The 27,283-nt window shown below is 41.0% G+C and overlaps 1 protein-coding gene across 5 annotated transcripts in view; it reads right to left on the bottom strand.

The window, feature by feature from the left end:
* The window catches only part of LOC133657445 (serine/threonine-protein kinase 32C-like), a 215,084-nt gene that overhangs the window by 70,663 nt on the left and 117,138 nt on the right, over window positions 1-27,283 (bottom strand). For all 5 annotated transcript variants that reach the window (XR_009827265.1, XM_062058788.1, XM_062058789.1 and 2 more), the window contains one exon: window positions 20,375-20,526. Coding sequence is in view for 4 of the 5 variants with exons in the window: in XM_062058788.1 (XP_061914772.1) it covers window positions 20,375-20,526 (152 nt within the window). In the remaining variant the exon portion in view is untranslated. The remainder of the gene's footprint in view (window positions 1-20,374; window positions 20,527-27,283) is intronic.

Here is a 27,283-nt window from a genome sequence, read left to right as displayed (position 1 = left end):
GGGAAAGTATGTTTACATGCACCTAAAAAGAAATGTTACATGGTTTGTTGATTTAGAAGTAGCTAAAACACTGCCGACGGCGGATGGACGTTAGCCGCTAGCTAGCTAGCCATGTCTTAAAGCATCTCTTCCTGAGGGTGTTTCAGTGTTATAACTTCACCTTTATTGTTAGTTTTTAAGCCAAAATGCGTCCGTTCTCCCTTTTCTATCTACACACTGTGTCTGCTTGTAAGTACTCCGTGATTGTGTGCTACCGAACATGCTCTTCTGCTCGTAAACCAGCAATGTCACAATGTGACTTCGACGCGGGTACGGGACCAGTACGTTTCAGAGACGGTATAGTACCAAAAATTATTCATTAGTATCGCGGTACTATACTAATACCGGTATACCGTACAACCCTACTTTTGAATAATAGCATACCTAGATTATGCAATTGGCAACTAGTTCCCCCTGGCATGTTTACGGAACATCACGGATCATCAGAACTAGAGTTCACACTTGATCAGAAATGTTTACATGTCTTTGTTTCATTGAAAAACATTTTTCGTCACACGTTGAATAATTCCCACCTTTTTTAACGTTCAAGGAATGCACCACAGTTAAAAAAAAGTAACAAAAGTAAACTTAACTTTTGTAGACGCTGTCACAGGTAGACATAATATGTATATATATATTTTCTATCACCTCATCTTTTTTCCAAAGACCGGCGCTTTGTGTGACTGCATAGAGGTGAGCTTTGACATATGTGTTGAGCAGTGTTGTTTTCGTCAACGATGACAATGACTACATTATTTCGCTGACAACAATGTGACGTGCTAAACACGGCTCTTGGAAGATGACAACATGATGAGACATGTAAGAGCTTCTGTGATGAGACAAAACTGGACAAAAACGTCAGTGGTTGGTCTGTTAGATGTTTCAAATGCATGACAATACTGCCTAATGTGCGTGTAATCTGTCCGTGAAAAGCTGAACTATTAATGCTGTTGCATCCTATCCTTGTTTGGTCAGGCCCACCACCTGGCATTCGATGCATATTTAGGTCCAGCCCCAGGAAAGTGGCTTTTTGGTCAGAAGTGGTTAGAGTGTCCGCCCTGAGATCGGTAGGTTGGAGTTCAAATCCCAGCCGAGTCATACCAAAGACTATAAAAATGGGACCCGTTACCTCCCTGCTTGGCACTCAGCATCAAGGGTTGGAGTTGGGGGTTAAATCACCAAAAATGATTCCCGGGCGCGGCGCCGCTGCTGCCCACTGCTCCCCAAGGGGATGGGTCAAATGCAGAGGACACATTTCACCACATCTAGTGTGTGTGTGTGACAATCATTGGTACTTTAATCTTTAATCTTAATCTTAAATTACAAAATGCTTTACGGACATATTTTGAATATATTCCACCAGAAAGAAATCAGAATGCACTGTAGAGGGAGAAGGCGATAATACAAACTCAATCTCAGGCGGCACCTGAACATACTTGCCAACCTTGAGACCTCCGAATTCGGGCAATTGGGGGGGGGTTGAGGTGTGGGGGGGGGCGGGGTTTGGTGGTAGCGGGGGTGTATATTGTAGCCCGGAAGAGTTAGGGCGGCAAGGGATTCTGGGTATTTGTTCTGTTGTGTTTATGTTGTGTTACGGTGTGGATGTTCCCCCAAAATGTGTGTCATTCTTGTTTGGTGTGGGTTCACAGTGTGGCGCGTATTTGTAAAAGTGTTAAAGTTGTTTATACGGTCATCCTCAGTGTGACCTGTATGGTTGTTGATCAAGTATGCCTTGCAGTCACTTACCTGTAGCTGCTGAAGCCGCATACAACATGTGACTGGGTCGGCACGCTGTTTGTATGGTGAAAAAGCGGACGCGTCGACAGGTCGTAGAGGACGCTAAAGGCAGTGCCATCACGGCACGCCCTTAATATTGTTGTCTGGGTGAAAATCGGGAGAAATTCGGGATAATGGTTGCCCCGGGAGATTTTCGGGAGGGGCACTGAAATTCGGGAGTTTCCCGGAAAAATCGAGAGGGTTGGCAAGAATGCACCTGAAGGCCCCCCACTCGGATTTGTATTCAAAGGTAAGTTGCAAGACCTGATAACATATCACATTATATACATACAATTTACTTGACAATTTCTCATGTGATAAATACCATAATAAGCTTAAATATTTTCACACAGCAGCTGGCGCAAATCGGTTTCTCACGCTAGCTTCAAAGTTAGCTTGGTGGTTGTGCGAACATCAATCATTAGGTAATGTAAGTGACAATGTGTTACTGTTTGTGTAGGACATGCATGGACTTTTGGTTGTCATATTGACCCACGTCTGTGTAAATGGTAAATGGGTTATACTTGTATAGCGCTTTTCTACCTTCAAGGTACTCAAAGCGCTTTGACACCATTTCCACATTCACCCATTCACACACACACTCACACACTGATGGCGGGAGCTGCCATGCAAGGCCCTAACCACAACCCATCAGGAGCAAGGGTGAAGTGTCTCTCTCAAGGACACAACGGACGTGATGTGGTTGGTAGAAGGTGGGGATAGAACCAGGATCCCTCAGGTTGCTGGCACGGCCACTCTCCCAACCGTGTTACGCCGTGTGACTGTTTGAAACATGGAGGGACATGTAGCAATATGACATGTTGCTGTTCTCAGTGTGTCTAAAAAAACAGCACACTTAGCTTATGTAACGTTAGCAGCACAAACACAAAAACAAACAAACCCCACGGTATAGTTTACATTATAAGTTTGGCCATTGCTCGGTAAGAAATATCAGATGTGGTTGATAAGATATCATATAATTTAATCTTATCAACATGTTATTGTGTTTTTTTAATGAAATTAATTAAACCGTTTTGAGTTTTTGTCGATTATAATTGGACTGCAATTTGACCAAAACATTTTGTAGTTTTTTGTCGACTAAAACTATTACATAAAAAAATGACTTAAATGGGACTACAAATAATACACATAATCGTCCAAAAAACTAAAACTAAAATGGCTGCCAAAGACAACACTGGTGTTGAGTACCAGTGTGCCTATTTGTTCAGTGCACAACCTTAAGGTAATTAATGCGAGACGGCCAATATTTCCGCTTACAGAATTTCACAGGTATCAAACTCAAGGCCCGGCGGCCAGATCTGGGGCCGTACTTATCAAGCTTCTTAGAATTACTCCTAAGAAGTCTGCTAAGAGTTGACTTAAGAGTAAATAAATTCTTCGCTGAAAGCTGCACTTAAAAGTTAGTTATCAAGCGTCTTACTCACACTTTCAGCGAAGTGTAGGACTGAATCTTAAGTGTCACACTCAGAGCTGAATTACGACATTACTATGTGCCGTAAACGGAATTTTAGGTGACGTAATTTCTGTGTCCATAGAAATGACCAATCACGGAAGGGAATCCGTTGTCTAAGAATAAAGAAATATCTTGGAAATATTTAAGTGGACAATGGGAGTGTATATTTTGACAATAAACTACAAAATAATACAAAACAAACTAGTCCCCGCCGGCACTCACGCTACCGCTCCCTCTCTTCTATCGCCCACACACTCACTGACGTCACTCACCTCACGGCCACACACATACGCTACTGTCATAACATTTTCTTTCCAATTCATTAATTAGGCAACTAATTTGAAACTGGTGTGGGTGGCTCTATATATACTAGCCCACTGCAGACACATGCAGAAATCAACAAGGAATCGAAAAGTATTAAATCTGTGACAAAAATAATATCCGCTCTGTCTAAACGATACCGTTTGATCAGCTGCTCGTCATCAAAAAAAAACAAAACATTGTTCCGTTCCCTGAACGTTCGCGCACGTGTCTCTCGCCTCAGTGCCATCCCCTGCTGGCAACTCCTAACCACTTAAGACACCTCTGAAGGTCTCTTAAATATCGTGGAGAGTAGGAGTGATTCTTAGACTTAAGAACGTTGATAAAAAGCTTTTATTCTTAAGTTTGAGAGTAGGACTAAATTTCGCAAATTCTCAGGACTTAAGTGTAAAATGGCACTCTAAGAAGCTTGATAAGTACGGCCCCTGGCCTGCTACATCGTTTTTTGTGGCCCGGAAAAGCCTGGAAATACTGTGCATCAATAAAGCACACCATCTATCTTACGAAATGTATTCAGTATTAGAATATTTTTCAAACTTTGAAATTATCTGCTCATGCAACAAACTATATGTATAATAAGATATCGATAAAACATTTTGTTAAAATAAAAATAAATGCTTAAATATCTGTTTGTCACCCTGACTTATGATTTCAAAGCAAGTTAGCCATCAATTGGTACATAAAAAATCAAATGCATAGGCAATTGTGCAATAATATCATAAGGCGATTATTAGGGGTGTGGGAAAACATCGATTCAAATTCGAATCGGGGACGGCGTGGCGAAGTTGGTAGAGTGGCCGTGTCAGCAATCGGAGGGTTGCTGGTTACTGGGGTTCAATCCCCACCTTCTACCATCCTAGTCACGTCCGTTGTGTCCTTGGGCAAGACACTTCACCCTTGCTCCTGATGGCTGCTGGTTAGCGCCTTGCATGGCAGCTCCCGCCATCAGTGTGTGAATGTGTGTGTGAATGTGGAAATACTGTCAAAGCGCTTTGAGTACCTTGAAGGTAGAAAAGCGCTATACAATTATAACCCATTCATCATTTATTATCGCGATTCTCACGTTGTGCGATTCAGAATCGATTCTCATTTTTCAAAAATCAATTGAAAAAAAAAATATTTATTTGTAATTTTTTTTAATTGTTTTAATTAATCAATCCAACAAAACAATACACAGCTATAACATAACAATGCAATCCAATTCCAAAACCAAACCCGACCCAGCAACACTCAGAACTGCAATAAACAGAGCAATTGAGAGGAGACACAAACACGATACAGAACAAACCAAAAGTAGTGACACAAAAATGAATATTATCAACAACAGTATCAATATTAGTTACAATTTCAACATAGCAGTGATTAAAAATCCCTCATTGACATTATCATTAGACATTTATAAAAAAAAGAAAAAAAAGAACAATAGTGTCACAGTGGCTTACACTTGCATCTCATAAGCTTGACAACACACTGTGTCCAATATTTTCACAAAGATAAAATAAGTCATATTTTTGGTTCATTTAATAATTAAAACAAATTTACATTATTGCAATCAGTGGATAAAACATTGTCCTTAACAATTATAAAAGCTTTTTACAAAAATCTACTACTCTGCTTGCATGTCAGCAGACTGGCGTAGACCCTGCTGAAATCCTATGTATTGAATGAATATAGAATCCTTTTGAATCGGGAAAAAAATCATTTTTGAATCAAGAATCGTGTTGAATTGAAAAAAAAAAAAAGATTTTGAATCGAATCGTGACCCCAAGAATCGATATTGAATCGAATCGTGGGACACCCAAAGACTCACAGCCCTAGCGATTATGCAATAAGACATTATTCACCGTTACAAGCGGGCCCTCTCAGGGCAGCCATACTTGCGATGTGGCCCTCAATGAAAACAAGTTTGACACCCCTGGTCATTAAAAAGCCTTGTGTGGATGTTTACTTGGGCTCCTTTCATCACTGAATGTTGTACTTGATGTAGCTTTGTTTTCATGAGTATGTTTGCGTGGAACTTTAAAATGCATAGTATCAGTGATCATTCCTTTACTGCCAATTATTTGTATGTCATTCTGTTGCAGACCAAGGCTTAAATAAGAGATCAAATAGACGACAAAGTGTCGTGTTCTTTAACTTGATCAAACACATATTTATCAGAGATCCCAGTGAGGTAAAAAAATATATAGAGGAATTTAAAAACTATCAGCTGGGGGTCAAGGAAGACCTTTTGAGGGATCAGTTGAAGAGATTTTACCATCTTAATGATGCTTTGGAAGGCATTTCCTACATAAAAATTCTGTGAAAATGCAAGAAAACTTACTAATGGTGTCTATCCATTAGAAGCTATAAACTGATAGCCATACCTCTTTTTCATAACTGTACCACAGCATCAATAGTTCATTGTTGAGAATATATTTTCACCATTCCAAAATGTACATCATCCATAGTTTATTTCATTAGTTCAATGTTTTGTCTGGTTTGAGAAAATCTATTCATTACATCACTATAAGGCATGTCATGAGTACATGAGATAAGATGACTATATTTGATGACAAATATTGTAATTGTAAAAACTCAAATATTTTGTTGAACTAATGAGTCACTTAGTAAAGTCACGGATGTAGCAGATGCCATCATGGTATCTGCTACAAGTTTGTTCAAATATAACATGAAGCTTTTTATTACATGCCATCTTAATCAATTCATCATTATACTTTATAGTGCATTTGAGGCAACTTTGGCCAGGCAGCGCTAGATCTAGTAATAGGTTGTGGATTTTAATAGTTTAAATTCTGATTAATATCATGAGTAATATCTACTGGTCAACAGCAATATATTCATGAAACAAGACGTGTGTTACAGCACTTGTGTTGCCACAAGGATATCTCCTGCTTTTCCCCATCTACTGACTACTTTCATTCTTTTTACCACCTCACAAGTTAACCTATACTATAACACGGTTAATTGTTTGATTGTTCATCGCTTTATACGCGAGCTAGCTTAGCCTAGCTTTGCTAAGTCCGAAAAAATTCATGACTCCGATGCCGGCACAAACGCGAGTATGGCTTCATGTAACAATTGCACACATGTCTTGGAGAGATTACCTCTGCTAGAGAGATGTTTCCACCTGTTAGAACAGAATAAAAAGATACATTTAGACAGCGTGGACACGTTAGTTAGCGCAGGCTGCACTAGGCCTACTGACGTGGCTAGCTGGCTGTCACTGTGCACCAGAAAGCATGAACAAGTCAGTTAGTGTAGGCCAGGGGTCGGCAACCCGCGGCTCTTTGACCACTCTGATGCGGCTCAGCTGCATACTTGCCGACCCTCCCGATTTTCCCAGGAGACTTACAGATCTTAGTGCACCTCCTAGAAATCTCTTGGGGCGAATATTGTCCGTTTATCATCCTAACAACTAAATTAAGGTCGGCACTGCATTTATTGTCCTCTATAACCTGAACTAACAGCGTGCCAGACCGGCCACATGTTGTGTGTAGCTTTTACTTGCACACATAGGTGACAGCAAGGCATACTTGGTCAACAGCCACCCAGCTTACACTGACGGTTGACGTATAAAACAACTTTAACACTGTTACAAATATGCGCCACACTGTGAACCCACACCAAAAAAGAATGACAAATACATTTCTGGAGAACCTCCGCACCGTAACACAACATAAACACAACACAACAAATACATAGAATCCCATGCAGCCCTAACTCTCCCAGTCTACATTATACACCCCGCTACCACCAAACCCCCCCACACATCAACCCCCCTCCCTCCGTGCGTCGGTTGAGGTGGGTGGGGTTTGGTTGTAGCGGGGGTGTATAGTGTAGACTGGGAGAGTTAGGGCTGCATGGGATTCTGGGTATTTGTTGTGTTGTGTTTATGTTGTTTATGAATTCTCAGAGTTCGTTGCTGATCTAGTGACGCATGCCGACAATATAATCATAATGGGAGACTTTAACATCCATATGAATACCCCATCGGACCCTCCGTGCGTGGCGCTCCAGACTATAATTGATAGCTGTGGTCTTACACAAATAATACATGACCCCACGCATCGCAACGGTAATACGATAGATCTAGTGCTTATCAGGGGTGTCACCACCTCTAAAGTTACGATACTCCCGTACAGTAAAGTAATGTCCGATCATTACCTTATAAAATTCGAAGTTCTGACTCATTGTCAACAAACTAATAATAATAATAATAACTACTATAGCAGCCGCAACATTAATGCTGCCACAACGACGACTCTTGCTGGCCTACTGCCTTCGGTAATGGCACCATTCCCAAATTATGTGGGCTCGATTGATAACCTCACTAACAACTTTAACGACGCCCTGAGCGACACCATTGATAGTATAGCACGCTAAAGCTAAAAAGGGCCCCTAAAAGGCGTACCCCATGGTTTACAGAAGAAACTAAAGCCCAGAAATTATCATGTAGAAAGCTGGAACGCAAATGGCGTGCGACTAAACTTGAGGTTTTCCATCAAGCATGGTGTGATAGTTTAATAACTTATAAACGCATGCTTACCTCAGCTAAAGCTAAATATTACTCAAATCTCATCCACCTCAACAAAAATGATCCTAAATTTTTGTTTAGTACAGAAGCATCGCTAACCCAAAAAGGGACTCCTCCCAGTAGCTCCACCCACTCAGCAGATGACTTTATGAATTTTTTTAATAAGAAAATTGAAGTCATTAGAAAAGAGATTAAAGACAACGCATCTCAGCCACAACTGGGTTCTATTAACACAAATACGACTGTATATACGACGGACACTGCCCTCCAAAATAGTTTCTCTCTCTTTGATGAAATAACATTGGAGGAATTGTTAAAATGTGTAAATGGGACAAAACAAACAACATGTTTACTTGACCCAATTCCTGGGAAACTTATCAAGGAGCTTTTTATATTATTAGGTCCATCAGTGTTAAATATTATAAACGTATCACTTTCCTCTGGCACTGTTCCACTAGCATTCAAAAAAGCGGTTATTCATCCTCTACTCAAAAGACCTAACCTCGATCCTGATCTCTTGGTAAACTACCGGCCGGTGTCCCACCTTCCGTTTATCTCGAAAATCCTCGAAAAAATTGTTGCGCAGCAGCTAAATGAACACTTAGCGTCTAACAATCTCTGTGAACCTTTTCAATCCGGTTTCAGGGCAAATCACTCTACGGAGACAGCCCTCACAAAAATGACTAATGATCTATTGCTAACGATGGATTCTGATGCTTCATCTATGTTGCTGCTTCTTGATCTTAGCGCCGCTTTCGATACTGTTGATCATAATATTTTATTAGAGCGTATCAAAACACGTATCGGTATGTCAGACTTAGCCTTGTCTTGGTTTAACTCTTATCTTACTGACAGGATGCAGTGTCTCTCATAACAATGTGACCTCGGACTATGTTAAGGTAACGTGCGGAGTTCCCCAGGGTTCGGTTCTTGGCCCTGCACTCTTTAGTATTTACATGCTGCCGCTAGGTGACATCATACGCAAATACGGTGTTAGCTTTCACTGTTATGCTGATGACACCCAACTCTACATGCCCCTAAAGCTGACCAACACGCCGGATTGTAGTCAGCTGGAGGCGTGTCTTAATGAAATTAAACAATGGATGTCCGCTAACTTTTTGCAACTCAACGCTAAGAAAACGGAAATGCTGATTATCAGTCCTGCTCAACACCGACATCTATTTAATAATACCACCTTAACATTTGACAACCAAACAATTACACAAGGCGACTCGGTAAAGAATCTGGGTATTATCTTCGACCCAACTCTCTCGTTTGAGTCACACACTAAGAGTGTTACTAAAACGGCCTTCTTTCATCTCCGTAATATCGCTAAAATGTGTTCCATTTTGTCCACAAGCGACGCTGAGATCATTATCCATGCGTTCGTTACATCTCGTCTTGATTACTGTAACGTATTATTTTCGGGTCTCCCTATGTCTAGCATTAAAAGATTACAGATGGTACAAAATGCGGCTGCTAGACTTTTGACAAAAACAAGAAAGTTTGATCACATTACGCCTATACTGGCTCACCTGCACTGGCTTCCTGTGCACCTAAGATGTGACTTTAAAGTTTTACTACTTACGTATAAAATACTACACGGTGTAGCTCCATCCTATCTTGCCGATTGTATTGTACCATATGTCCCGGCAAGAAATCTGCGTTCAAAGAACTCCGGCTTATTAGTGATTCCCAGAGCCCAAAAAAAGTCTGCGGGCTATAGAGTGTTTTTCTATTCGGGCTCCAATACTATGGAATGCCCTCCCGGTAAAAGTTAGAGATGCTACCTCAGTAGAAGCATTTAAGTCTCATCTTAAAACTCATTTGTATACTCTAGCCTTTAAATAGACTCCCTTTTTAGACCAGTTGATCTGCCGTTTCTTTTCTTTTCTTTTCTACTCTGCTCCCAACCCGGGGTGGACCGCTAGCCTGTCCATCAGATGGGGACATCTCTACGCTGCTGACCCGTCTCCACTCGGGATGGTTCCTGCTGGCCCCACTATGGACTGGACTTTCGCTGATGTGTTGGACTTTCACAATATTATGTCAGACCCACTCGACATCCATTGCTTTCTGTCTCCCCTAGAGGGGCGGGGTTACCCACATATGCGGTCCTCTCCAAGGTTTCTCATAGTCATTCACATTGACGTCCCACTGGGGTGAGTTTTTCCTTGCCCGTATGTGGGCTCTGTACCGACGATGTCGTTGTGGCTTGTGCAGCCCTTTGAGACACTTGTGATTTAGGGCTATATAAATAAACATTGATTGATTGATTGATGTTGTGTTACGGTGCGGAGGTTCTCCAGAAATGTATTTGTCATTCTTTTTTGGTGTGGGTTCACAGTGTGGCGCATATTTGTAACGTAACAGTGTTAAAGTTGTTTTATACGGCTACCGTCAGTGTAAGCTCTGTGGCTGTTGAACAAGTATGCCTTTCTGTCTCTTACGTGTGCAAGCAGAAGCAGTATTCAATATGTGGCCGAGCAGGTACGCTGTTAGAGCAGGCTGTAGAGTGCGCTAAAAGCAGCGCCATCACGCCTTGAAATTCTGTAGTCTCCCGGAATTATTGGAATGGTTGGCAAGTATGAAGCTATCAAGCGCCATTCATTTAAAACTTGCGGGCCGCACTATAATCGAATTTTCATAATAAGGCGCGGGCCGGGGCGTGGGTCTGAGACCTCTGGTTAAACCAGGGGTCGGCAACCCGCGGCTCCGGAGCCACATGCGGCTCTTTGACCACTATGATGCGGCTCAGCGACATCCTTGCCGACCCTTCCGATTTTCCCAGGAGACTTACGGATCTCAGTGCCTCTCTTTCCCAGGAGACTTACGGATCTCAGTGCCTCTCTTAGAAATCTCCCGTATACACATACTGTACATATACATTCACTGTAAAAACATACATACACATACTGTACATATACACTCACTGTACAAACACACACATACACATACTACACATATACATTCACTTTACAAACACACACATACATATACTGTACATATACATTCACTGTACAAACACACATATACACATACTGTACATATACATTCACTGTACAAACACACATACTGTATACACATACTGTACATATACATTCACTGTTCAAATACACATACTGTATACACATACTGTACATATACATTCGCTGTACACACATATACACATACTGTACATATACATTCACTGTACAAGCACACATATACACATACTGTACATATACAAGTACATATGCACACATACACTCATGCACATAATCACGTTTCATCAAACATATATTAACGTTGTTGCCCTAGGGTAAACTGTGTATAAGACACGGCACACTGACAAAGCTTAACCTATTGTTACTATAACAATCTACAAGGTTAATGTAGGTTGCTTCTCTTTCTTCCCCTCCATTTTTCTGCATTCTTTCGTATCTCAAGTTATCATTACGTATATGTACTGTTGCATTTGAACAATTGTATTGTTGATAATAAAGGTAAAGTATTGGTATTGTTTATTATCAATAGCACTACTTCTATTGGTATTCATATTGCTCCATTTTTAGTGTAATAATGCTCATGGTCATTTCTGTATTTTTATTTTATTTTCGCTAACTGCTTATTTTCTATTACTTTTACCATCATATTTGTACATGTCGTATTTGCTGATGTTGCTCTGTTGTTGTTGTTGTTGTGTTTGCTGTTGTTGTTTTTGTCTCTCTGTCTAATCCCTCTCTTGTCCCCACAATTTCCCCCTCTGTCTTCCCTTTTCTCTCTTTCTATCCCCTCCTGCTCCGGCCCGGCTGCACCAAATGATAATATAAATACATTTAATAAAGTCAAAATACAAGTAAGGCAACAAGAGAAGTATCCTACACTTCTCTTTTGTAAAGTAAATCTGAACAGCCGATATGGGCATCTACATCTGCTATATGATTTGCCCGAGAAGTTGGGCAGGACATTATTTTAAAAAAAATAAAAAAATAAAAAATAAAAAATAAATCTCCCGGGGCAAATATTCTCCAATTTTCACTCTGGCAACTAAATTAAGGGCGTGCTGTGATGGCACTGCATTTATTATTCTCTATAGCCTGTACAAACAGCGTTCCTGCTCAACCACGTGTTGAATGAAGCTTCTGCTCGCACACATAAGTGACAGCAAGGCATACTTGGTCAACAGCCACACAGCTTACACTGACGGTTGTCGTATAAAACAACTTTAACACTGTTACGTTACAAAGGTGCGCCACACTGTGAACCCACACCAAAAAAGAATGACTAACACATTTCTGGAGAACATCCGCACCGTAACACAACATAAACACAACAGAACGAATACCCAGAATCCCATGCAGCCCTAACTCTCCCGGTCTATATTATACACCCCCCCCCTACCACCAAACCCCCCTACACATCAACCCCCCTCCCCACATCGGTTTAGGTGGGCGGGGTTTGGTGGTAGCGGGGGTGTATAATGTAGACCGGAAAAGTTAGTGCTGCATGGGATTCTGGGTTGTGTTGTGTTTATGTTGTGTTACGGTGCGGATGTTCTCCAGAAATGTGTTTGTCATTCTTTTTTGGTGTGGGTTCACAGTGTGGCGCATATTTGTAACGTAACAGTGTTAAAGTTGTTTTATACGGCTACCGTCAGTGTAAGCTGTGTGGCTGTTGAACAAGTATGCCTTGCTGTCACTGACGTGTGCAAGCAGAAGCTGCGTTCAACATGTGGCCAAGCAGGTACGCTGTTTGAGCAGTCTGTAGAGGGCGCTAAAGGCAGTGTCATCACGCCCTAAATGTCGGGTGTCTCCCGGAAAAATTGGGAGGGTTGACAATTATCGCGCTGTCAGGCGCCATTCATATAAAACTTGCGGGCCACACTAACATTAAATTGTCATATTAAGGTGCAGGCTGGGGCGTGTGTCTGAGACCCCTGGTTAAAACATAGCACAAAGCAAAAAAAACTTTGCATGCAGTGTTATTTCATTTTAAATTTTAAAAGAGTCTTGTGGCTCCCATTGTTTTCTTTAATTAGTGAAACTCGTCAAAATGGCTCTTTGAGCGATAACGGTTGCCGACCCCTGGTGTAGGGTGTACTCGGCCTGCAAGCATGGTTAGCAAAATCTAAAAAAATACCACTTTTGCTCGAAGAATAGCAGAATTCCGCTAAATAGCCAACGTCTGGGATCCCTGATTGAAACCTTTGCCACTCTAAGCCAGTTGGTTAGTTTTTGCCAGCGTTCGTTGTTACCGATGTGCGACAAGCTGCCAAGATTGTTTGGCTGTGACAAAACAGGTCAACTGGAAATGCCATACATTTACCCATGCTGAAATGAGCATAAGCGCCATGTAGCGTTTTGAATGCATACCGCATATATCCAACAATCTAATTTCAAGGGTGAAAAAAATAGATGTGTCGCATTCTACTAATTAGGTGCATGTAAACGTAGTGACTCACTCGCATTTAAGTCCCATGGTTGAGACGGTCTACAAAATAACAAGATGTCCTACATATTTTTGGAACACACTGTTCTAAACACTTTTAAGGTACTCCCTGGATCTGTGCTTTTTCAATGTCTTCCATGTCCTTTTTGTTCTGTGATGTTTCCCTCTTGTTTTCATGTGTTTTTACCTTATTTTGTGGACCTTTTGTATCCGCACTGCAACGACTGTACTTAATTTCCCCATTGTAGGTTAAATAAAGTATATCCTATCCTATCTTATCATTCTTACTTTAAAACAAATGGCTTTTTGTCAATTTTGTCTACCACAGAATAATATGTTGGAATACAGACTAACGCGTTAGTCCAGATAAGGTACTCTAGGTGAAAATATATTATCGAGTAGTACATTATCAAAAGAAGGGATATGTTGCAGTTCACTGGCTCCCTGTGCGTTACCGAGTCAACCTTAAACTTCTTTTATTTGTTTTTAAATGTCTAAACAACCTCGCGCCAACATATCTCTCCGACCTCCTTCAGCCTTACTGCCCCACCCGATCCCTAAGATCAGCTGCTACTGACGGTCTCTGACACAAGGCTGAAGCTTAGATGTGACAGAGCTTTCGCCGCTGCTGCTCCCAAGCTCTGGAACGACCTACCTCTGCGTGTTAGACAAGCCTCCTCTCTTCCTGTTTTTAGATCTCTCTTAAAAACATACTTTTATTCCATGGCTTTTAACACTGAGTGATATCCATCCTGCAATGGCGCCCCATAATACACCTGCTGTGAACCTGTTTTTATGTTTTATTTATTTATTTTTTATCGTGTTCTGTTTGTGTTGTGTTGTGTTTGCTTGGTTCTCGTATTATCTTTTAACCTGCCCATTGTACAGCACTTTGGCTACCCCTGTGGTAAATTTTAAATGCGCTTTATAAATAAAGTTGATTTGATTTGATTTGATTTGATTCAAGAAGAGTGAATGTCGGTCTGGCAGCAATTTGTTTAAGGAGTTCTAAGGACAGCTGTCCGAAACAAAGAAGAAGCTAATTAGAAAGGTCAGAACAGGACAGGGCTGCGGCACTCACAGCAACGAACAGAGGAAGGTTATCTGGCTGGAAGGAGTACAAGGAAGAGGCTGAAATAATCGGGCCACAGTGACAAATGAGCACTGGGAAGCAGTGAGGAGGGAAATAGAAGAACAGAGAATGTGCGGAACTATTTTGAAGAAGTTGCTATCTTTTTGGCTGTGTAAGGTCTAAAAAGTTTTTGTGGCCTATATAAAGTTGATGATGGGTCAGGTGGAAGTGGCTGCATCCCTCAATCACAAGAGACCTGCAGGTACCTCAGAGGATTTCAACAACAGGAATGATTGAGGACAGTCCCTTTATTCCGTGCTAAAAGACACACCACCAACCTTCAGTGCCCTGCTGTCACAATGATGATCCCTGCATATTCTGCTCTGTCCTACAAAGGGTTCTTTAAAAAGGGCAGGCACGGTTTCACTGAGATCATTTAATTGCAAAGTCCGAGGGCTGTACTGTATAACGTCTTGACACATATCACCTTTTGATTTAATGCTAACTCTAGGCTTGTTATGAATGCTAACTTGAGGCTGTAGAGGATAATTTGTTCCACATTGTCCAAAGGCCTTGTTTCATCCAAGCCTGAAATCAATATTACTAATGGGAGGCTGCGCTTGGAAACAGCATATCCATCCTCTCCACCCCTTTCGCTCAATTCAATTCTGATAAAAGGATGATGAAAAAGGGATACAAGAACAAAAACGTCCTCATCTTCTTTACACATTTTGAGTTCATCTGATCTTCAGGGACTTCCTCCAATACCGTTGTTGCCTCATAAATGTTTTAACAAAGCAAAGGCTGCATCCATTTGGCGATGATTCTATGGGGAGAACTGTTGATGTTTGAATGATCTGCTCTGATACTAATGGCAAAACCTTGTACTGTGTTTGTAATAAACATTCATACACTGTAGAACACAAACAAACTGCTTGCTCTCAAGGTGACAACTGAACTTTGCGGTTTGAAACATGTGTGAGAGAATGAACGAGTTATAGCCTTCCATATGTCTGAAGTCCTTGAAGGGTTTTGTGTGGATTTGATGTGTGCAGTACATCATATTCATGGTCTTTATCTCTTCAAGGTAATCCATTCAATGTTACCTCAACTCCTACACATCATCGTGATGTAGTGAGAGAATGACTGCATCTATTAGTCATTGTTGTAAAGTTAGATTGTCTTAAGGCAGCCCTTTCCAAGCTGGTGGCATCCACATGGTAGCCTGTTTCAATTTCTGCTGCAGCCATACTTGCCAACCTTGAGACCTCTGATTTCGGGAGGTGGGGGGTGGGGGGAGTGGTCGGGGGTGGGGCGGGGAGCGTGGTTGGGGGCGTGTTTAACCAATCAATCAATCAATCAATCAATGTTTATTTATATAGCCCTAAATCACAAGTGTCTCAAAGGGCTGTACAAGCCACAATGACATCCTCGGTACAGAGCCCACATACGGGCAAGGAAAACTCACCCCAGTGGGACGTCAATGTGAATGACTATGAGAAACCTTGGAGAGGACCGCATATGTGGGTAACCCCGCCCCTCTAGGGGAGACCGAAAGCAATGGATGTCGAGTGGGTCTGACATAATATTGTGAAAGTCCAACACATCAGCGAAAGTCCAGTCCATAGTGGGGCCAGCAGGAACCATCCCGAGTGGAGACGGGTCAGCAGCGTAGAGATGTCCCCATCTGATGGACAGGCTAGCGGTCCACCCCGGGTTGGGAGCAGAGTAGAAAAGAAAAGAAAAGAAACGGCAGATCAACTGGTCTAAAAAGGGAGTCTATTTAAAGGCTAGAGTATACAAATGAGTTTTAAGATGAGACTTAAATGCTTCTACTGAGGTAGCATCTCTAACTTTTACCGGGAGGGCATTCCATAGTATTGGAGCCTGAATAGAAAACGCTCTATAGCCCGCAGACTTTTTTTGGGCTCTGGGAATCACTAATAAGCCGGAGTTCTTTGCACGCAGATTTCTTGCCGGGACATATGGTACAATACAATCGTCAAGATAGGCAGGAGCTTGACCGTGTAGTATTTTATGCTTAAGTAGTAAAACCTTAAAGTCGCATCTTAGGTGCACAGGAAGCCAGTGCAAGTGAGCCAGTATAGGCGTAATATGATCAAACTTTCTTGTTTTTGTCAAAAGTCTAGCAGCCGCATTTTGTACCAACTGTAATCTTTTAATGCTAGACATAGGGAGGCCCGAAAATAAAACGTTACAGTAATCGAGACGAGATGTAACGAACGCATGGATAATGATCTCAGCATCGCTTGTGGACAAAATGGGACGAATTTTAGCGATATTTTGGAGATGAAAGAAGGCCGTTTTAGTAAAACTCTTAATGTGTGACTCAAACGAGAAAGTTGGGTCGAAGATAATACCCAGATTCTTTACCGAGTCGCCTTGTTTAATTGTTTGGTTGTCAAATGTTAAGGTGGTATTATTAAATAGATGTCGGTGTTGAGCAGGACCGATAATCAGCATTTCCGTTTTCTTAGCGTTGAGTTGCAAAAAGTTAGCGGACATCCATTGTTTAATTTCATTAAGACACGCCTCCAGCTGACTACAATCCGGCGTGTTGGTCAGCTTTAGGGGCATGTAGAGTTGGGTGTCATCAGCATAACAGTGAAAACTAACACCGTATTTGCGTATGATGTCACCTAGCGGCAGCATGTAAATACTAAAGAGTGCAGGGCCAAGAACCGAACCCTGGGGAACTCCGCACGTTACCTTAACATAGTCCGAGGTCACATTGTTATGGGAGACACACTGCATCCTGTCAGTAAGATAAGAGTTAAACCAAGACAAGGCTAAGTCTGTCATCCCAATACGCGTTTTGATACGCTCTAATAAAATATTATGATCAACAGTATCGAAAGCGGCGCTAAGATCAAGAAGCAGCAACATAGATGAAGCATCAGAATCCATCGTTAGCAATAGATCATTAGTCATTTTTGCGAGGGCTGTCTCCGTAGAGTGATTTGCCCTGAAACCGGACTGAAAAGGTTCACAGAGATTGTTAGACGCTAAGTGTTCATTTAGCTGCTGTGCGACAATTTTTTTGAGGATTTTCGAGATAAACGGAAGGTGGGACACCAGCCGGTAGTTTACCAGGAGATCAGGATCGAGGTTAGGTCTTTTGAGTAGAGGATGAATAACCGCTTTTTTGAATGCTAGGGGAACAGTGCCAGAGGAAAGTGATAAGTTTATAATATTTAACACTGATGGACCTAGTAATACAAAAAGCTCCTTGATAAGTTTCCCAGGAATTGGGTCAAGTAAACATGTTGTTTGTTTTGTCCCATTTACACATTTTGACAATTCCTCCAATGTTATTTAATCAAAGAGAGAGAAACTATTTTGGAGGGCGGTATCCGTCGTATATACAGTCGTATTTGTATTAATAGAACCCAGTTGTAGCTGAGATGCGTTGTCTTTAATCTCTTTTCTAATGACTTCAATTTTCTTATTAAAGAAATTCATAAAGTCATCTGCTGAGTGGGTGGAGCTACTGGGAGGAGTCCCTTGTTGGGTTAGCGATGCTACTGTACTAAACAGAAATTTAGGATCATTTTTGTTGAGGTGGATGAGATTTGAGTAATATTTAGCTTTAGCTGAGGTAAGCATGCGTTTATAAGTTATTAAACTATCACACCATGCTTGATGGAAAACCTCAAGTTTAGTCGCACGCCATTTGCGTTCCAGCTTTCTACATGATAATTTCTGGGCTTTAGTTTCTTCTGTAAACCATGGGGTACGCCTTTTAGGGGCCCTTTTTAGCTTTAGCGGTGCTACAATATCAATGGTGCAATGGTATCCAGGTCCGCATGGAGCTGGAGGGGGAGTGGCCTCCAGCTCCGCCTGAATTTCGGAAGATTTTCGGGAGAAAATTTGTCCCGGGAGGTTTTTGGGAGAGGCGCTGAATTTCGGGAGTCTCCCGGAAAATCCGGGAGGGTTGGAAAGTATGGCTGCAGCTACAGATGGACCAATTGAAAAGCACAGCAGATTTCAAGATGTTTAAAAAAGTCAGTGCTAACTGTACCATATGTGTTTGACTCAAACATGGAAGAACATCTTCCAAATCCTAAATCTATAACACTTTGCTAGCACTATCTTTAACAATTCTTCTCACCACTTGTTCTTTTTTTGCTACTGTAGGAATTATTACTTTCAATGACAGTCATTTGGTGTGTTCACTGTGACAACAGCTGACTGTGTCTTCGGCTACCTCTTGGCACGGTTTCAAGAAAGGCACTTCAATGAAGATTTAACAAAGATGGTAATTGTCACGTTTGTGCTGATGAGAACAGAGAGATTCCTAATACCCCAGCATCTCCATTATGTGTCCATTAACAATTATTGGCCAGCCCAATTGCCAAGCAACAGAAATGACAACACTTGAAGGGTAAAGCCGAAGAATGTGGATCTGTCAGATCTGCAGGGTAATCTTGTTCATGCTGGGTGGATTCATTAAGTTTCTAGCTGTTATAAAAATAAAATACATTGCGGTAAGCTAAAGCAGAGGCTTCATTACTCAAATCTTATTACCAGTATTGGTATATGGATGTCGAATAAAAAGCCTATTTATAACATATATTATATTTAGTTAACCAACACCAATTTAGCAGCTGTGATTAGAAAAATACAATGGCGTAGCAGATGTTCAGAAACCACCTAACAGCTGGATATTGTCTCCTGCGTTCCTAACTACGATGCTTCGATTGTCAAAAAATATCTGACAATCCCCAGTCCTTTTTTGTGAAGACCACTCAAACGCAAGCTGGCGAGCTTTGAGCAAGGGATTAAGGAATGTTTGGAGATGGTACCTCAAGTCCTATTGAAGTCCCCATAAGGGATCCTCCAAAGTACATGGCACAACTTGCAAAAATGTGATGAAATGGGAAAGTGACAATTTCGACATCAGATAGTAAGTTACTGTTACATATAGAGATGTCTAATGGTCCTGAATTCACAGTAGCAATTATTAGCAAAGCACAACACCACAAACTGGAGCATGAGGTTTTGGCAGTGAAACACCGCTGCTGGGAATTCAGCTCTAAAAAGACTATACGGGCTCACTACTGTACACTGACTAATTGTACCCTCATCTAATACAGTAGGTCTCTAGATGGCCCAAAAACCTCTCAATTATGCTTAATATTGTGTACACATCTCTACAAATACATAACTCACACTGCACATCATCAAACCATCCCGCCTGATGTGCGAGAGACAACATATTCTGGTTAAAAAGTTGGACGCACGCAATATCATGCCACCAATTACAGGAGAGTAAAGTGCTTTGTGCAATACGCCATGAATGCCGTGCCAGGTCCCCAATTACATTTAGAAATGTGTCCGACTCGGAGATGAGCATTGAATAATGAAAGCAGCCTCCACTCACAGACATATTTGACTCAAGGGAGAAGTGAGGTCATTTTAAAGCACAGTCATTATCAAATTCATATGCGTGCTTCATGAGACCAAATTAACATCCCAAAATATGTTATAGTTTAACACTTCGGAGCATATAGAACGTTCCATGCCTCTCCATGCCAAATAGAGTGCTCCAACACCAGGTGCATCATATCCACAATCAGTGTATCTATTTTAGGCTTGGGACCGAACATGCATCCCTTGTGATTGTCTTTTGGCTGGACAAACATGCAGACAAGAGACAAGTATTGCATACCACATTGAAAGTGTAAAAACATAAGATAGTCACCAGAGATTTACTAAAAAAACATGTTCAATTTCCTGTAGGATCTCAAGCTCTCTAAAGACGTTTCGGACCTCATCTCTCTCAACACATTGTTGTTTGTTCATGTACTTCATGGCGTACATCTTCTCCGTGTCTCTCTTTTGCACAATGCATACCTGCAGTAGAAATGACAGAACAAGGTGAAAAAAGAATGGGGAAGAAGAGACAAAGAAGAAAAATCAACAAGCTAATCAGCAATCAACTTAAACAGAATAGCACAACAGATCTAATCAGGGGCTTTGAGCATGACCTGCATGGCTGCTCAGATGCCAGAGACAAATATTTATGAGTTTTAACAGCAACTTTAGAGATGACAATCTCATATGTATTTGGCTGTTTTAATCCATTAACACTTTCAGAACTAACTTCCAACAAACCCCATTCCTCCTTTCCTTGCCTCCAGCTCCAAAGTCATTTCATAGGTGAGGTTGAATTGGTTTTCCCTCAATGTGTGAGGGGCGTGGCTCAAGACCTGCTCCATGTGTAAAAGTGATTTGAGATACATTTTGTTGTGTATCGGTGCTATGAAAATAACGTTTGACATGACATGACCACTAATGGGACCCTTTTTAAAACAGGGTCTCTGCAGGTTTCAACAAGCCAAATTTAAGACTTTTAATTAATACAATTTAAGACCCATTTCATATCGATACAGGCAAAAAAGTACAAAAGCCTTGAAGGAAAATTGGAGGCCTGGAATTACTTGCAATGTATATTAATTTATTCACAGCTCTTTCAGATTGGAATACAAAACGCTTAAATTAACCTAACTAAAAACACCAGAAACCTCTGATTTGTGAACCACGATTTGTTTCGAAGTCAGAATAAAAAAAATGCCAAACTATAAATTCTGACCGGGCAGCACAGTTAGTTGCGCTGTGTAGCTACGTTGTAGCATCCTCAAAAATCGAAACATTTCAAAGCGAGACTGAAGTTTACGCATGTTTTAAATAAAAGTAACTTCAATAGATTTTTAAGACTTTTCTAAATCGTATTTAATACCTTTTATGAGATGTAGACATTTTAAGGCCTTAAATTAAAATGATTGGATTTAAGACTTTTTTTGACTTTTTAAGACCCCGCAGATATCCTGTAAAAGAAAAACTCAATGTATTTTATGACAAGCTTGACTTTCTTCAAATACTTCACAGAACCTTTAGGTTGTTGGTGTGCTGCGTTTAATATTACCGTAGCACATCACACACATAACCATCAAATCATTATTTTGAATCGAGGACAACTTTATTAATCGTATTTTATTAAAAGCTTAAGGGCTTTTCGGAACTTTAAGTGTTTTGTTGGTATTCTTCACACTGAAGTCACTGTAAAACTAAAGGCTCAGTAAGGAAAGTACAATATACATGAAGTGCTCATACATTTAGAAATCACGTTAGATTTTTAATAGAGTTTGGAATAAACTGAAAAAATCAATACAATTATGCAGGATGAAGGTTGAGCTCTAATGCTGCAAACTAAATGCTAACGTACAATGGAGTAGTTCACAGACAAGCTAACTCAAATTAGCATGGCCAATCGCAGGGACAGATAGAGACGATCATTCACACTCACAATCATATCTGTAGACAATTTGCAGTCTCCAATGAACCTAACATGCATATTTTTGGAATGTGGGAGGAAACTGGAGTAACCGGAGAAAACCACACACGCGATGAGGAACGATTTTATGATATTTGAGCGATTATTCAAACTATTTATAGCCAATAGTACGTAAATAATAGACTATAAACGGTATATCTATTTATACAATACATAGATTAAATTTGTTTTCGGTTAAAAAAACCAAAAAAAAACTTATTTTGAAGATGTGGCGGCGTTAATCTTGCCGTGGCATTACGCCATGATTTTTTGCATAAATATGAATAAAACTAAATGAGTAAAACAAAAACAATGTACTAGTAAAATAAATGTGCGGCTGCTCTCCGTCATTTAAGTTCCACAGCCAACTTGATGTGTGTACTGTATGCCCAAGCAGGCTAAACTGTCAATCATGGGTGCAAAGACGTGACAGTAAAGGACCCAGACACATTGGCTTGCTTCCCCCAGCAGGAAAATGCCACTGCAGCAGTCTGAGATAGACAATACAGCCAAATCAGTGCTACACCTGACAAATGCAATATCAGAAATGCAAATGAGCCCACAAACATCTTTAAAAAATACATACAGACATAAGATTCAGCCTATACATAAGATTTCTTACAAAACGGCGCATTCTTTAGAGACAGTCAGAAAAAACGCATGAAGATGGTCGGTAAAACAAAATCTATTCAAAATATTGACCAAAGAATCACCATTACATGTTACGTAGACCACAGTTAAATGTTTTAATGTAGAAAAAAACCCACCAAATGACCCCTTTAAAATTAATCTCTCGTCTTGTTGACGTGAACTCTACGTACAGTCGTGGTCAAAAGTTTACATACACGTGTAAAGAACATAATGTCATGGCTGTCTTGAGTTTCCAATAATTTCTACAACTCTTATTTTTTTGTGATAGAGTGATTGGAGCACATACTTTTTTGTCACAAAAAACATTCATGAAGTTTGTTTGGTTCTTTTATTAATTTATTATGGGTCTACTGAAAATGTGACCAAATCTGCTGGGTCAAAAGTATACATACAGCAATGTTAATATTTGGTTACATGTCCCTTGGCAAGTTTCACTGCAATAAGGCGCTTTTGGTAGCCATCCACAAGCTTCTGGTTGAATTTTTGACCACTCCTCTTGACAAAATTGGTGCAGTTCAGCTACATTTGCTGGTTTTCTGACATGGACTTGTTTCTTCAGCATTGTTCACACTTTTAAGTCAGGACTTTGGGAGGGCCATTCTAAAACCTTAATTCTAGCCTGATTTAGCCATTCCTTTACCACTTTTGATGTGTGTTTTGGGGTCATTGTCCTGTTGAATCACCAGGCTGATGATTTTAGGTTGACCTGAAGAATTTGGAGGTAATCCTCCTTTTTCATTGTCCCATTTACTCTCTGTAAAGCACCAGTTACATTGGCCGCAAAACAGGGCCAGAGCATAATACTATCACCACCATGCCTGAGGGTAGGCATGGTGTTCCTGGGTTTAAGGGCGTCACCTTTTCTCCTCCAAACATATTGCTGGGTATTGTGGCCAAACAGCTAAATTTTTGCTTAACTAGACCACAATACTTTCCTCCAGAAGGTCTTATCTTTGTCCATGTGATCAGCAGCAAACTTTAGACGAGCCTTAAGGTGTCGCTTCTGGAGCAAGGGCTTCCTTCTTGCATGGTAGCCTCTCAGTCCATGGCGATGCAAAACACTTCTGACTGTGGACACTGACACCTGTGTTCCAGCAGCTTCCAATTCATTGCAGACCTGCTTTTTGGTGGTTCTCGGTTGACTCTTCATCATCCTGACCAATTTTCTCTCAGCAGCAAGTGATAGTTTGCGTTGTCTTCCTGATTGTGGCAGTGACAAAACTGTGCCATGCACTTTATACTTACGAACAATTGTCTGCGCAGTTACTCTTGGGACCTTAAGCTGCTTTGAAATGGCTCCAAGGGACTTTCTAGACTTGTTTAAGTCAATGATTCATTTTTTTCAGATCTGTGCTGAGTTCCCTTGACTTTCCCATTGTCGCGTTTGTAACCGAGTTTAATGACTGCATCACATGAGCCCTATTTAAATGGGCTCAGAAAAGTCAACAGGTGTCATCAATCATAATCACTCAGATGAAGTTAAGAGGCCATGCCATGAAGCTCATTTGATTTAATTGTAACTTGTCTACATCACAAAAATTGATAATGTATGTTGATATATGTATTGTATACTTTTGACCCAGCAGATTTGGTCACATTTTCAGTAAATCAATAATAAATTCATAAAAGAACCAAACTTCATGAATGTTTTTTGTGACAAACAAGTATGTGCTCCAGTCACTCTATCACAAAAAAATAAGAGTAGTAGAAATTATTGGAAACTCAAGACAGCCATGACATTATGTGCTTCACAAGTGTATGTAAACTTTTGACCACGACTGTATATCGTGAGTAGCCTCGTTTTGTGAGATAAGTGTATCATCACACCCTTAGTAAATGTCAATGTTCCCTTTACAGAGGTTCTATATTAACTGAAAACACTTTCAGTAGACTCCTTATCGTGTCTAAGCAATAGTCATTTTAACAACCCTCAGAATGACCCTCAGTTTTAGTTTCAGGCCCTCCCTTATTCATTGCGCTCATCAAAAAAGACCCAGTTTCTCTTTGCTCAAAGCAAGGCCATCTGCACTGTGCTAGAGGCAAGTCTAAATAGACCTAATGAAATCCTGCAAACAGCATTTGAAGAGTGCTTCTTCGATTTTTTTAATTGGCCAGGAAAATACAACCTCTTAACTAGACATACACATAACATATTTGATGTTAGAACCATTTTCCATGTCAACGTCATGCACCTAATAGGACAAGATGCACTTTTTATAGGCAGGCAAGATCTTTTTCACATATCATCTCCATAGCACTTTAGCTAGGAATAGGTACCATTTACATTTGAACCGATACCGTACCTATTATCAGTACCTGGTACAGGTACTCCACAGTACTAATTTCTAGTGCTTTGGCTCATGTGCTAATAAATGTTAAATGTTTAATGTTAAAATCTTTTTTTATTTGATTATTATTGATACTGAGCTGATAATGATACCTGTGCTGTACAGTGGTCATTTCTTTTTTTTTTTTTTTACACTTGTCTCATTTGCTAAAATGCATTCATGTCCTGTGTGGGTTGCCTTAGTCTGGAAGTAGTCTTTGCCATTACGTTGAATGTGCCAGTCGTGTCTTTTGTTGAGTCTTACAAAGTATTTGCCTGTAAGTATAGGGTTCAAAAGTGTGACGTAGGAAAGACGTAATGGAATGGAAAAAACACAATGAATCAAGGGCTTTGCATCTGAAAAGTGTGTTAGGACTGCATGTATGCCGCTGCCCTAAAGTGTTGTTCTTTTCTTATTCTTTTTTTACAACTCCAGTGCTCCAGTCTTCAACCATCTAGGTAGCTGCTAAGCTAGCGCGGAGAAAGGCAGCGCCGGTCAGAAGGTAAGTAGGAAGCTACTCCCGCAGACCGCGACCACTTCCCTGAGGACAGCAGGAACTTCACTCGGTGACAGAAAACACTGTGAGTAATGGCTTCCTGCGCGTCTTGCACCATACTCACGGAGAGGTTGGCTCTGCTAGAGGGCCGTGTCCGCCAGTTAGAGCAGAGTAATGTCGTAACTTTAGATGTTGCGGACACATCTGCTAGCGTTAGCTGTAGCGAGCTAACTAGCCCAGCTTGTAGCAGTCCTAAGCGGCCTACAAGCTACGGTGTACCGGTTGAGACGCATAATAGATTTAGCTCTTTAGCTAGTCCTACACCCCAGTCTACCGGGCACCACACCTTAGTCATAGGGGACTCCATCACCCGAAACATAAAGCTTAGCAAACCAGCCACAGTAAAGTGTATCCCCGGGGCCAGAGCACCTGACATTGAAGCTAATCTTAGGGAGCTAACTCGCAACAGGCCTAGTAAACACGTACGACAGGCTAATCGCACCACTAATTATGCGAATATAGGTGTACACGTTGGCTCCAATGACACTAGAATGAGACAGTCAGAGATTACAAAGAGAAACATAGCCAGGACTTGTGATCTCGCCAGAAAGATGTCCAGGCATCGAGTAATTGTCTCTGGCTTTGATGTGGGTAAACAGCTGTTCAGATCCAAAATAAACATGTCTCTATGATGTACTTTTTACTTTGATGTACAATTGTTTGTAGTTTGATTGCCTCTGAGACCCAGAGTCAGGTGTGTGAAGAGAGGGAACTTTCTCACACTTGTCCTTGTCACTGTTCTCATGTCATCTCTTTGACAAACTCACCAAAAATGAGCTCCAGAATGATGACATCTGAGGAGGCTTTATCCCTGATTTTTAACTGGGATAGTGATGTAGAGGAAGAGATTCCAGAAACAGAGGATTTTTCAGAGACACAGGACAATTTTGTTGCTGATCCAGATTGTCAATTTTCCTACGATGAGGAGGATTCAGAGGACGAGTCTGCTGTTGTTCCTCCAACAGATGAAAACCAAGGAATGCAGCAATCATCATCCACAGAGGGGACATGGGCATCTAAGGACGGTAATATAAAATGGTCAACATCACCACACCCAAGCCGAGGCAGACTATCATCTTCCAATGTGATCAAAATGACTCCCGGTCCTACAAGATTTGCTGTCACACGAGTTGATGAGATTCAATCAGCATTTCAGCTCTTCATATCCCCACCAATAGAGAGGATTATACTGGAAATGACCAACTTGGAGGGGAGACGTGTTTTTCAAGAGAAATGGAAGCCACTGGATCAGACTGACTTGCATGCTTACATTGGAGTTCTGTTATTAGCTGGAGTGTACAGGTCAAAGGGAGAAGCCACTGCAAGTCTATGGAATGAAGAGAATGGAAGGCCCATGTTACTGTAGATGAGCGCCTTGTTCCATTCAGGGGGCGCTGTCCTTTCCGACAGTACATGCCCAACAAGCCCGCCAAGTATGGCATCAAAATATGGGCAGCCTGTGATGCAAAATCCAGCTATGCATGGAATATGCAAGTATACACTGGAAAGCTACCTGGAGGAACATCTGAGAAGAATCAGGGGATGCATGTGGTGCTGGAAATGAGTGAAGGGCTGCAAGGTCATAACATCACATGTGACAATTTCTTTACATCCTACCGCCTTGGAGATGAACTTCAGAAGAGAAAGCTGACCATGTTGGGAACAGTCAGAAGAAATAAGCCAGAACTTCCTACCAAAATTCTGAAGATGCAGGGCAGACCTCTGCATTCCTCAATATTTGCT

This window comes from Entelurus aequoreus, linkage group LG09 (assembly GCF_033978785.1).
Source record: "Entelurus aequoreus isolate RoL-2023_Sb linkage group LG09, RoL_Eaeq_v1.1, whole genome shotgun sequence".
Classification (NCBI taxonomy): Eukaryota; Metazoa; Chordata; class Actinopteri; order Syngnathiformes; family Syngnathidae; genus Entelurus; species Entelurus aequoreus.
The sequence above is the reverse complement of the archived record's forward strand: the minus strand, read 5'-3'. Positions and strand labels throughout refer to the sequence as shown.